A 12947-nucleotide genomic window follows, 5' to 3' on the forward strand; every position below is an offset into this window, starting at 1 on the left:
CTCCAAGAAAAAGTCATAAATCTTGAACTGTTTGAAGATCATGTTGAGTTTTAATGTGGTAATTGGTGGATTTTTTTATTATTTTTTACTTTGTTTGAATCAGATTCTTGTTTGTTTGTTTGTTTGTTTGTTTGTTTTAAGGAAATAAAGTGAAACATCTGCTGAATGGTGATATGTCCTTGATTGAGGACGCGCATCTTCTGGGATGGAGTCCCCCTAGAGTGGGCCCTGCTGCAGTAGTTATGAGTGTGTGTGTGTGTGTGTGTGAGAGAGAGAGAGAGAGAGAGAGAGAGAGAGAGAGAGAGCAACAAACTCAACTATCGCAAAAGTGAAAATCAGACAGTGTCAGTAGTGAACGCTGCTTTTCAACGCTGCGCTTTTACTCCGCGGATCCGCATTTTACTGCCATCAACAAACACGCGCTTCTGTTTCAATTTCAATCCTGAAAATAAAGATCAAAACAACACGGCTTGTATCAGCTGGCATTGGCATGAGCTAACCCGATCAGACATGGAAACCAAGCCATTCTTATCACTGGGTAAGTTTCCATGTTTTGTTTTTCCGCTTGGTGTGTAAATGAACCTCTGTGCGTTTTTGTTGTTTTCAGCTCTACACAATCCGTCCATCGTTCATGCACCATTTATTCCCCACAATGAAATAAATGTGCACGTGGACGGTAACTTGTAGATTTTAACCTACAGCTTGTTTACTAGTTTGTATGTTATTATTGTGAAGGATTTGTACTGTGCGTAAAACTTGGCTCCGGTGCCACTGACACGCGTTTCCAATGACAGCAGCGGGACGTTTAATAAAGTCTGTTTCCTCTCTCTCTCTCTCTCTGTCTCTCTCTCTGTCTCTCTCTCTCTCTCTCTCTCTCTCTCTCTCTCTCTCTCTCTCTCCTTTACCTTGGACTGCTAATGATAATCAGATCAGATCTTAGATTAATGTGCAAAGTTTCAGAAATATGAGGTGTATGTTTGGTTTGTGTGAGCATGTTACAGAGGATGTGTGTGTGTGTGTGGAGTGTGTGTGTAGACTGTGTGTAGTGTGTGTGAAGTGTGTGTGTGTGTGTAGACTGTGTGTAAGTGTGTGTGTGTGTGTGTGTGAGAGAGAGAGAGAGAGTGGGTAGTGTGTGAGAGAGAGTGCGTGTGTGTGAGAGAGTGTGTGTGTGTGTGTGTGTGTATGGTGTGAGAGAGAGAGTGTGTGTTTGTGTGTGTGTGTGTGAGAGAGAGAGAGAGAGAGAGAGAGAGAGAGTGAAGTGTGAGAGAGAGAGAGAGAGTGTGTGTGTGTGTGTGTGTGAGAGAGAGAGAGAGAGAGTTTGTGTGAGTGTGTGTGTGAAAGTGTGTGTGAAAGTGTGTGTGAGAGAGAGGTTGTGTGTGTGTGTGTGTGTGTGTGTTAGAATATCACAGCGCGCTTTCACTTCACTTTATCGTCCAATCCCTTTTTCTCTCTCACTTATTTTTCTTTTCCCTAAAACACAAATAAATCATGCTGTAATATGTCCAGTGCATAAAAACTAACTTTGTTCTTCCTTTCTGTGCATCTGACTTTTTCACATCATAAAATACATGGATTTTTTTTTTTTTATTTCTGAATAACTGTCGATTTGTCCGGTTCAGTGTGTGGACATGTGGAAGTGACACGCAAACCCAAAGCCAGGACTTTTATTTTAAAGTTTACATTACAGTTAATGTATAGAGCAGCTTTAATACAGTCCAAATCTGCTCATTACAACTGAGGTGTGGTTTCTATAGGTTAACCTGGGTGCGCGTTTTGCTGTTCCAGGCTGCGCATTAAAAACGCAATGCATAATTATAACAAGCTAGATGTCCTTTCTGCGCAAAATTAATAGCAGTAAATCGTTATTATCTGTTTACGAGGTAGAAAGTTGTTACTTAATAAAGAGGTAAAAAATATATATATAAAAAAATGCGTGTGTGTGTATGTGTGTGTGTGAATAAGGCTGGATTTATTTATTTAATGACTAAAATTTTAAATGAAACGATTATTATTATTATTATTATTGTTGTTGTTGTTTTTATTATTGTTATATTTATTAATAAGAAGAAGAATAATTATTTATTTAATGACTTAAACGATTATTATTATTGTTGTTGTTGTTTTTATTATTGCTATATTCATTAATAATAATAATAATAATAATAATAATTTATTTAATGACTAAACGATTATTATTTTTGTTGTTGTTTTTATTATTGTTATATTTATTAATAAGAATAATAATAATAATCTATTTAATGACAAACGATTTTTATTATTGTTGTTATATTTATTATTAATAATAATAATTTAATGATTACGCTCTAAAAAGTCGCTCACAACTCTATCAAGGTGTTTCGCTTTTCTTCGTAACTCAAGTTTGTGTCCTTGAGAAGTTTCATTTCTCGCATGTCCGAGTGTCTGAACGTGTGTGTGTGGTGCCCTGCGTTCGATCGTAGTCCTGTTTAGGAGATCTCACCTGTTCACACTCTATCCCTCTACCCATCAGAGCGATGTGGTCTTCGGCTGAAAATGGATTTGCTTAAATGGAAATCTTCCTAGTGATCATAAGGATTTTATTCATGTCTTTTAGAATGTTTCATTTACGTTAGATTCTCGCCGCTAAAGAATTTGTAGCTGTCTCGTGAGATTCTCATCATCTTGTGCCATCCTCCATCCTCCTGTTGGTTGTTTTTACGCGAGCGTCATAGCGCTCACACTCTGTGATTTTAATCGGAATTTTAATCTCAACTCCAAAGAATCACACTGATTCTTGTACTAAGTCGTGTTGTGATTTGCTGCATTGGTTTGTAATGTCATACTATGTACATCCTAAACAAATACGATCCCAGCACACATCCTTGACCCTTTACAACCGAGGCCACGATCAGACATGTATCTTCCTCTCCGCTTCTCATCCCCACTCGATTGTGCTTAGGGTCGCCTCCTAAACAAATAGATGCTGACTGTAGTAGAACTCTGAGCACAATAACGAGTGTAACCTAATACTTGCAGATCCCCACAGATGAGCTCATGAACTGGGGGTCGTATACAGTTCAGTTTGTCCATTGTGTTACTTATCTGGCTGTGGTCAGTCCGGAGTGTTACTATGTCCCATTTCATGAAAGAGTCAAGTTACACCTTAAACCTACATTGTTACGTTCTCTCTACACTAAGACGAGATTCCTGAGGGTTCAATGAGCTGCAGGGATTTTTCCACAGTTTAGACGTCAATACGCGTACAGAATACATTTTAGGTTTTTTAAGACTGCGGTTGTTTCATTTTATGCTAGACAAACTGACACCAGACCACAGTCAGGATAAGACAGAGTAAAGATTACCTTTTTTAACAGCAATCTGCATAGCATTGTACTATTCTTCAAAGACGCTTAGCTTAATAAATATGTCAATTTTTCTTTACTGTACATCGTCAGCCTGCACAGTGCCTTCTTTTCATTTATTTACTTTCCATTAACTCATTAACAGTTATTCAGCATCACAGTAATAATTTAACGTTTTAATTGAACTTAATAGGGTGCATGGATGTGAAATTCAGAGCGTTTTATAATTTAAGGACCTAAAATAGCTGACCGCATTGTCATTTTTTTAGTGGGGTGTGTGTGTGTGTGTGTGTGTGTGTGCAGCATGTGGGCCGTTTGTTAGCTGTTGCATCAGCTTGCAGCACCTACTCCACTGTGCTAACATCAGATCATGATTTATTCAGCTTCAATGACTTGTATTTGTGCTAAGAAGGTAGATTCTCTTTGCCGTTTCTCCTAAAAAAACAAAAAGACAAGCACGTCGTTCGAAAAGTCCCACAAACTATTTTTACCTTTTACCTTTTGAGATCCAGATTTTTACACAGCAGATTCATCCGACCGGTCTTTTGGATCCAACCCGTCATTTAATCCTTAATATATCTTTCATGGAGACTACGACAGTGTCTCAGGAGCCGACTGATGTGGGAGCTGCTATTCTCCGCCCCGTCACTCAAGCCACTTCATGGGCTTTGAGGAGAAACTGACATTCATATCCATGGTGGAAGGGTTGCAAATTCCTCTCTTGGCTATAATTCAGGAACAAAGGTAGAAACCGGTGTGGGGATTATTTTACAGGGTCGTGTTTGAGGGGGCCGCGCAGTCTCTCACCTCTAAAAGCATGCAGATTTTTTTTTTACAGCCTACCAGTTTTGGGTTGCCTTTTATGAAAGGGGCTGCAGCTGTCATTTTTTATAGGAACGCGTTTATAGGAAAAGTTAATGGTTTAAAGCGATCATGCATGTTTTCACGCAATGTGAACGTGAACGCTAGGAAATTCAGATGAAAAGCTACTAAACTGCTTCAACTACAAATACCTGCTGGATCTTAAGGATCGTTTAATGTCCTATTCAGAAGAGATTAAATTAGCATTAGGATATGGTGGAATTCTATCATTTTCCTCCATGTGAGTGTTATTCTTCCTCAGAAAGCAAGTTCTGAGAACACTGGACACCATTCCATCATCAATAACTATAACTTTAGGTTTTCCATACACCAAAAAAAGAACAAATGCCATTGATGAACGATAAACATAATCGTAAACGATCCTATAATGTTCTGTGTCTTTAAACAGCTGATGCATATTACACATCTGGCTTTGTCGGAAAAACCCTGTAGAAACTCACTCGTTCTGACATGTTAAAAAATGCTATTACAGACTTCGCCTATAGAACATAATCCCGTCCGAGCGGGTTTAGAGAAACATCTGGAAAGGAGCATCATTGAAGTACAACGCTGGATCTTGTACTGATTCGACACATCTACAAATTGGACTTTATTCATTATTTGGATTGGAAATTAATTTTTTTTTTAATGGAACGTGGGATGCTCAAGTATATATAAATATAGAAGTTGAGGCAAGTTATTATTGTCATTGCTGGAGAGAAATGACACAACACAACCCTGAGTTTTATGACCTGGTTGTCGAGTAAAAAAAATTGATGTCTGTTTAGTTTGTGTGGTTGTGTGAATCCCCACAGAAGTAAGATTGAAAACATTATTAAAACAAAGAATAGAGACCAGGGGGCACGGTGGCTTAGTGGTTAGCACGTTCGCCTCACACCTCCAGGGTTGGGGGTTCCATTCCCGCCTCCGCCTTGTGTGTGTGGAGTTTGCATGTTCTCCCCGTGCCTCGGGGGTTTCCTCCGGGTACTCCGGTTTCCTCCCCCGGTCCAAAGACATGCATGGTAGGTTGATTGGCATCTCTGGAAAAATTGTCCGTAGTGGGTGATTGCGTGAGTGAATGAGTGTGTGTGTGCCCTGCGATGGGTTGGCACTCCGTCCAGGGTGTATCCTGCCTTCATGCCCGATGACGCCTGAGATAGGCACAGGCTCCCCGTGACCCGAGGTAGTTCGGATAAGCGGTAGATAATGAGTGAGATGAGTGAGAGGATTGAGACCTTGACTTTTACTCTCCACAAAACCTCCCTGCTCTGGCAACCAGTCCACCTCAGGGCTTTTTGGTCAGGTTTAACTGTAGCGTATACAGTTCAAGTACCTATAAGTATATATATTTATCTGTCTAACTTAATCTCAGGAAGTGAAAGAACGTTATTGTGGTAAACTCATTTAAACGCTTTTGAACTTGCAGTGAAGGATACTTACTAGAGATGTTATAGAGTTTATGAAATAAAGTTTTAGTAATAGCTAGATTTCTTTCTCATTAGAGTTTTCTTTGCAAAATTTCTTGACGTCTGTATTTTATTTTTTTTTTGTTAATTTTGCACATACACTCTCTTTTTCTCGCTGGCCTTCTTACTGTAGCCACCAGCAGCCAATCAGAACAAGGCTTGGATTGATAAATACCTCAATAAAGGTAGAACTTAATAGCTTACGTCTTATCCAGTACTTAGCTTAATTAGTTGGTGACATGCCTACTTGGGTTGCCAGATAGACTGCGTGAATTTTTAGATTTTTTGATTTTAATGTACATGGAGCAACTTTACATTTTGAATGTAAAGCCTGATAGATTGACCAATCACTGATTGTCCTTGTTTGTCTTTTGTCCATAACTGTTTCTTTCACGTCTAATTCTCGACAGCTCCCAACCTCTGCTTCTTTTTGACTGCCTTCATGACAAAAAAAAAAAATTGTCTAAATAATTAGTTAAAATGAGTTTAACAGCCTATCTATTATTTTCAGATTCTATTCAATTCTATTCTATTCAAATCTCTTTAGATAATCTCCCTTTTTTTCTTTAAGAGGGTTTGGTAATCAAATACAACTTTTTAACAATTCAAACAATATGCAAATGAGTCTGTGAGTCTGATAATAATAATAATAATAATAATAATAATAATAATAATAATAATAATAATAATAGTAATAATAATAATAATAATAATACATTTTATTTAAAGGCGCCTTTCTGAACACTCAAGGTCACCGTACAAAAACAAAAAAAAATCTTTTTGAAGACTTTTTGAACATGCATTAGCTACTTTTTCCGTCAAACAAGCATTCGCCGTTGTTGCATGAACCTTGTTGCATGAATTAATCCATATCGATATTTCAAGTATGATTAATATGTATTTTTTTGTAATATGGAATTTCTGGATTTGTAGAATTTGTAGTATGTTTTCCAATTTGTTTGCTGGGTTTCGTTTTATCATAATCAGAGTCTGACGATGGAAATATTTCCTGTCTGTGTGTTTGCAGAGAGGAGGAGGGGCAGGAAGAGAATGAATCGGGTTTGGGGTTGGAGGTTTTTTTTTTTTTGTATTTTGCCAGCAGGCTTCCTGAAGCTTAGCGCTCGGTGTCACCATGCCTGTCACCTCCATCTCTGCTAGTCTATATATGAAGCTGTGTAGTATTGTAGTTTTTTTTTCCTTACTATCCTTAGAGTCTCGAAATAAGAATTTTAATAGAGAGATACACGTTGGCATAAAGTATGTCTTCACTTGTATTCGATTCTTCTGTCTTCCCGCATTCATTCATCAAAGCAGGGATAGACAATGCCACCCAGGAGCTGCGCTGCCATTTTGAATGTTTTTTATTCTTTAGCTTGTAATCAAATTGTACTGGTCTCTAGTGTGCTCCATTGACAGGAAAGTAATACAGCGGGGTCCATTTCCTGGCACCTGCAGTATCGCAGCTTGACTGACTAAAAATATTAAAACTGTGTTGAATTTTCACATAATATTAACTACCGAACCTTTTATTACTGTTTATAAATGTTTTAAAGTACTCCTGAACTCAGAAAATTAGTTCCTCTTATGATATAGAATATTGTTGTGGCTAAAAAAAAAAAATAAATACCACGAAATAGCACAAAGTTTCTTATTTCAAGTACTAAAAATAAAATATGTATAAAATAAAATATATATTTTTTGAAAAACTAAAACATCTCGGCCTTTAAACTAAATTATTAAAGCATACTGTGAAACTGTTAGCGTTAAAACCTTAACGCTTAAGCTGCCCATAGCTAAAGCTAGCTAAAGTTAAAGTTTGTTGTAAAGACCCTGATCTTGATTGTCGTAGCATCTTTTGAAAGATTTTGCTGCTTTGAAATAAATCTGTGAGAATCTTAATGCAAATCTGGTACTGAAATCTGAAAGCTAGCTTGCTAACGTTTTTAGGATAGCAGGAGCATCTGCCAAACATTTAAATCCCTTTATTTTAAATTATTATAAATATATGGTTTGAGTTGAGAGATTAAACTGAAATTGTTAGCTGCTTTTACTTTAGGTCAAATTTGTTACCATAGACATTCTATCTGTCTTTTTTTTTATTTTTTTTTATTTAAGCTCACGAATTAATCAGCAGTAATGTTTTTAAGTTATAGGACAAATGATTAGATGATACTCAGAAACATTTAGCTGCCGAATCTGTGTGCTAATCTGGCTAGCTAGCATAGATAATGTAGATAAATAGTGACTAAAATCTTACCTTGACTGATGAAATAAGTGAAATCTTACTTGTGTTTACATGTGACAAATACATGCTAGTTAGCTAATACTTATCTTGTGGGTTTAAAGTTACATACTCATATGTACAATATATTAAAAAAATTGTATGTCCAAGATTTTTTTAAATAAATGGTTCAAATTGACACATTAGCTGTTTAGAACAGAAAAATTTACCTTTTTTGCGCCACTGTAAACAAAATAACGTGTTACTGCATATTGGTGGATATCGTATAACTGCTCAGGGAGAAGTGTGTGGTCTGGGAAGAACTACGCCAAACTCTGTGTGAACATTTGTGACAGTAAAAGCAGTGACCAGCGTGTGCTTGCACATCCGAATGTGTGTGTGTGTGTGTGTGTGTGTGTGTGTGTGTGTGCGGCTCTGTCCTCTAAAGCTACAGTTTACACTGGAGGGCTAAAACCAACGTGACAGATTAAGGCCCCCCGATTGCAATTATGATAACCCAGATCCATTACAGCCACCATAATGTGATCCGCTGAATTAAGATAAGATGGACGGATTTGCAAGGAAACACAAGACGGCCAGGATAAAGCAAGAACATATTTTTTTTTCTATGAGAACCAGGTTTGCTTTTTTTTTTTTTTTTTTTTTTTTTTTTATCAGGATCAATCTCTCTTCACTTTGTTCTTTCTAAACGTTCTTCTTTCTTTTTTCCTCTCCCTCTTTACTGAGCCCAGCACTCAGAGGACTGATTTACAAGCAGTAGATGCCTCCAGCTCTAGTGTTCTTTCTTTCTTGCTGCCCACTTTTTTTCCTCTCCTCTCCTGTTTCCTGAATCTCACCTGGGCCTCCATTCATTAAGTTTCAGAGTCACAGCACCTGTCTGTCTGAGTGCGGGTCATTGTGTTAATTAAAAGACTGAATAATTTTTTTTTTTTTAAATAAAATTCAAATCACGTATAAAATCAATATTATATTACATTTTTAATTAATCTCCAAACATGAACATACATTTTAAAATGTTAATTCAGTTAAAAATCCACAAAATTAATTGAACTTTAATTTCAGTGTATCTTTATTCTGTAATATAATCCACTGTTTTTTTTTTCTTTTGCATTTGTTTTAAAGCCTCTGGTGTTTATTTTGTGTAAAATTTGACATGGTGTGGTTTTCTGTTCTCTTTATTATTTCATTTCATTTAATATGAAACCAGGATCCAAAAATATGAATAGAAATTCTACATTTTTAAAAAAAATTTTAAACTTGTACAAAATAGCCCCGTTTTTGTCTTTCATTAGAAACAGTTGGTAACGTTGGCATTAGACTGAATTAACACTTCATCTTGCTTGAATTTACTGCCGAAAGCATGAAGCGGAAATGTGGATGTTCGAGCACTCAATTTTCCTACTAAGTAAAAAGTTGGATGGAAAACTTCACTATAATCCTTAAACAAAGCTCCTTGTGGCTCCTTGAACAAGGACGAAACTGTGTAGATGTTTGCTGCGTAATACTGTTGTCCAACTTAATGCCTGGGACGTTACAGAAACCTACCGAAGGATTTGTGAATAATTACTATATATATATATATATATATATATATATATATATATATATATATATATATATATATATATATATGTGTGTGTGTGTGTATATATATATATGTATGTGTGTGTGTGTGTGTGTGTGTGTTTGTGTGTGTGTTCACATTTAATGTAGAATTATTGTAGATGTGGGAATTTGTGTTTTAGATACTAGCTTCTTTTTGTCTCTACTTCACTATGCTTTGCGATTGTTGGCGTTTTGCTTATGTACGTATTTCTATCTATTCCATTCATTTTATAAAGACACACGTGGCCTTCATTTCTAAATCACTTCAATTTCCGAATACTTTTACCACATTTAAGATTCCAGTGAGCACTGACTGACCAGAGACGTCCATTACTGACCCGTCTGCTTGACTTTAATTGGCCCATAAAAATCATTGGTCTACTTTTGGTTGCTTTTGGTTTTTCTTGATGTGTGTAAGTCTTTTTCTGGTTTCTATTCAGCTGGACATCCCGTACAGTATATATCTAAAATATATTTTAATTTATCTTATATTACTTTGGATGGTACCACTTAGAAACCATGAAGATGGATTTGGAAAGCATTTTGTAAGAAATTTCATGTTAAATATCCAAAAAAAAACATCGTGAGATGGTGTAGAATTGTTCTTATCTTAAACACAAAGGTTAGAAGAAATTTTAATGTTAAAATAAATCAAACTCTATAGATGTGGTTCATGTGTGTTTGTGTTGGTGTTTTGGTGTGTATGCGGTCTGAGGTTGTTTATTTTTTAACAGGCTTCATGTTAAAGCTAGAGTTCCTGCGATGTTCCTGAAGTTCCTTTTTTTTTCACTATATATTACACAGTTATGAAAGGGAAATTATTTATAATCACACTATTTTGGTGTCACCCAGATGAAGATGGTTCCTTTTGTAGTCTGGTTCCTCTCACGGTTTCTTCCTCATATCATCTCAGGGAGGTTTTCCTCACCACAATCTTCTATGCCTTGCTCATCAGTGATATCAATTTAACAATGTATATCCTGAATTTCTATATTTCTGAAAAGCTATACAAATACAGTTTAATAGAATTATTATAATGTTAATATTACTATCATTTTCTAAGTAAATAATTTTAAAATAATTTTATAAATTTGACCAAAATTTCATTGGAAATCATTTGGTTTAATGGTTATAATTTGAACAGATTTTTTAAATTATTTTTTATTTTTTTACCTAACTATCAGTGTATTTTTTTTTTTTAACTGTTTTGCTGACAATATATTTTAATCCATGACACGTATCCTAGAAACATCTTCAGGATATTTTATTTGTAATCTTGAAAATATACATTTAAAACTTTTGCGTTTGCTTTATTACTAAAAATTGTGACGTTGAGTCCAAACGATTTAACAATCGTTCATGGCTTCCTGTCAGCGTAGCAAAATGGTTTGAGTGACGCTTTCTCTGTCCTCCATCGATCACGGTGATATTAGCCAATCATGGGTGTCTGTGAGGATTAGGAGCTTTTTTCCGTGTGTGTAATGCTGTCATGTTATGCCAGATGCCCGGGGTTGGCGTTACAAGTCTAAGAAGACGTATGAGTTAGCTTTCACCGTCCAGGAGAGTTAGCTAACTGGTAGGAATTGGCAAAACTTGGAAAGTCTTTTTTGTGGTCAGTGAGATAAACATTCTATCGAGACGTCGTTCTATATCTTGACGAACTATCGTCTTCTGTTCACACTTGAGCCGTATTGATCATTTTCCAGGAATTTGCCTCATACTGATGAGACATGTGTTTGATCAGTGCTTCAGAAGTGCTAATCAGAGCCGTGTGCTTCGAGAAGAAGAAAAGTCCTGTTCTTATCACCCGAGTGTGAGGATCCTGCTTATCATTAAGTGGCTGTTGAGCTGTGAGCAAGAGCCCTTTAAACCTGAGTGCCACTAGCTGCTACTGGTGTGTGTGTGTGTGTGTGTGTGCATTGTATTTCCCCTTGAATTGTTCGAGTAATTTAGGAGCACTTACGACATCGGATCAGGAGGAGGTTGTGGTTTGGCTGTTGTTCTGTGTGTTTGTCTAGACTAAAGACACAAGCTGCTTTGGTCTGCAGAGCCTTTATGCTTACGATGGCACTTGAAGATCATTTCTTAGGGTAGAAAACCCCAGGGGGAGTTGAGCAGCAGGCGCTGGAAGCGTGTGTGTGTGTGTGTGTGTGTGTGTGTGTGTGTGTGTGTGTGTGTGTGGCAGCAATGCAACACATTCCACAGGGCTTACATTCCAACGCCTGCAGAAAACAAGTTCAAGTGTCACATTTAGGACGGTTTCTTGTGTTTCAGCTTGTGGCTACAAAAAGGAGACAGCCTCAGATTATAGTGTGTGTGTGCGAGTGTGTGCATGTGTGTGTGTGTTGTTTTTATTTTGTCTGGAAAAACTTTTTTAAGCGTGTTTAAGAGGTAAACTATACAGAGAAGCTTATAGCTATTGTATTGTCTGGGACTCTTTGGGTTAAAGGTTGTGTCTGGGTCACAGCCTGAGGGCGGAGTAGCAAAACCTGGCACATTTTACGCAGTGTGTGTGTGTGTGTGTGTGTGTGTGTGTGTGTGAACCACAGGACTAACCACAGCTCCCACTAAATGTGTTACATTGGAGAAAAACACTTTCCACCTGGAGATTGTGTTTCATTTCATCATACTGTGGAACATTACATACAATTCTTCCATTTATTTTTTTCCCTTCTACTCCTTTTTTTTTTTATTTTTTTTTATTTATTTATTTTTTTTAGTATTAGTAGTAAAAGTGTTTGTGTTTTTTTTTTTTTTTTTACATTTTGAAACCTCTGTACTTATAGAGCCGTCAATCTTTCCGATAAAAAGAACGTTTTGACTTAAAGCTTTTTTTTTTCCAATGCAAGAAGGAGAGTAGGAAGTCTTGAGAACTGGCACATCTGGAGTGCTTCAGTGAATATTTCTGCAACATCTGGAGAAAGTCCCTGGAATTTACGGGTGGCTCTTTTGATTTAGCCCCTGTTCTCTTCCCTCCGTTCCCCTCGTGTAGTCTGCGTCCTTTTTGCGTCTTTAAAGCTTGTGCCGCCGTGTAAATAAAAGAGAGACTCCCATTACGGCACAGGTCAAATCTTTCCACATTTTTATTGTGGCCCAAATTGGGCCCATGCGACCAGCCTCCCTTGGTGTAGGGAACCTAATGAAGCGGTTGAGACGAGAGAACGTGAGACGGAGGAGAAAAAATTAAAAAAATACCAAAACTCTTCTACGCCTCATGCTCCATTTAACCGCATTAATCCTGATAGAATTCTCTCACTCATATCAGAGAGGAAACATTTAATCCTCAACCACGAACCACGATGTGCTACCAGTGACAGAAATATTCTGTATTCTCAAAAAAAAACATGGTGACATGGTGTAGAATTGTTCTCATCTTAAACACAAGGTTTAGGTGAAATGTGTCTAAGTGTGTTAAATGTTTTGGGCATCTTT

The 12947-nt window shown here is 36.9% G+C and overlaps 1 protein-coding gene across 7 annotated transcripts in view; it reads left to right on the forward strand.

Annotated features, from left to right (window-relative positions):
- The first annotated feature begins 296 nt into the window (after nucleotides 1-296).
- The window catches only part of rxraa (retinoid X receptor, alpha a), a 100494-nt gene continuing 87843 nt past the window's right edge, over nucleotides 297-12947 (forward strand). For all 7 annotated transcript variants that reach the window (XM_060890468.1, XM_060890470.1, XM_060890469.1 and 4 more), the window contains exon 1: nucleotides 297-538. In XM_060890468.1, the coding sequence (XP_060746451.1) occupies nucleotides 511-538 (28 nt within the window). In that variant the 5' untranslated portion in view covers nucleotides 297-510. The remainder of the gene's footprint in view (nucleotides 539-12947) is intronic.

This window comes from Tachysurus vachellii, chromosome 17 (assembly GCF_030014155.1).
Source record: "Tachysurus vachellii isolate PV-2020 chromosome 17, HZAU_Pvac_v1, whole genome shotgun sequence".
Lineage (NCBI taxonomy): Eukaryota > Metazoa > Chordata > Actinopteri > Siluriformes > Bagridae > Tachysurus > Tachysurus vachellii.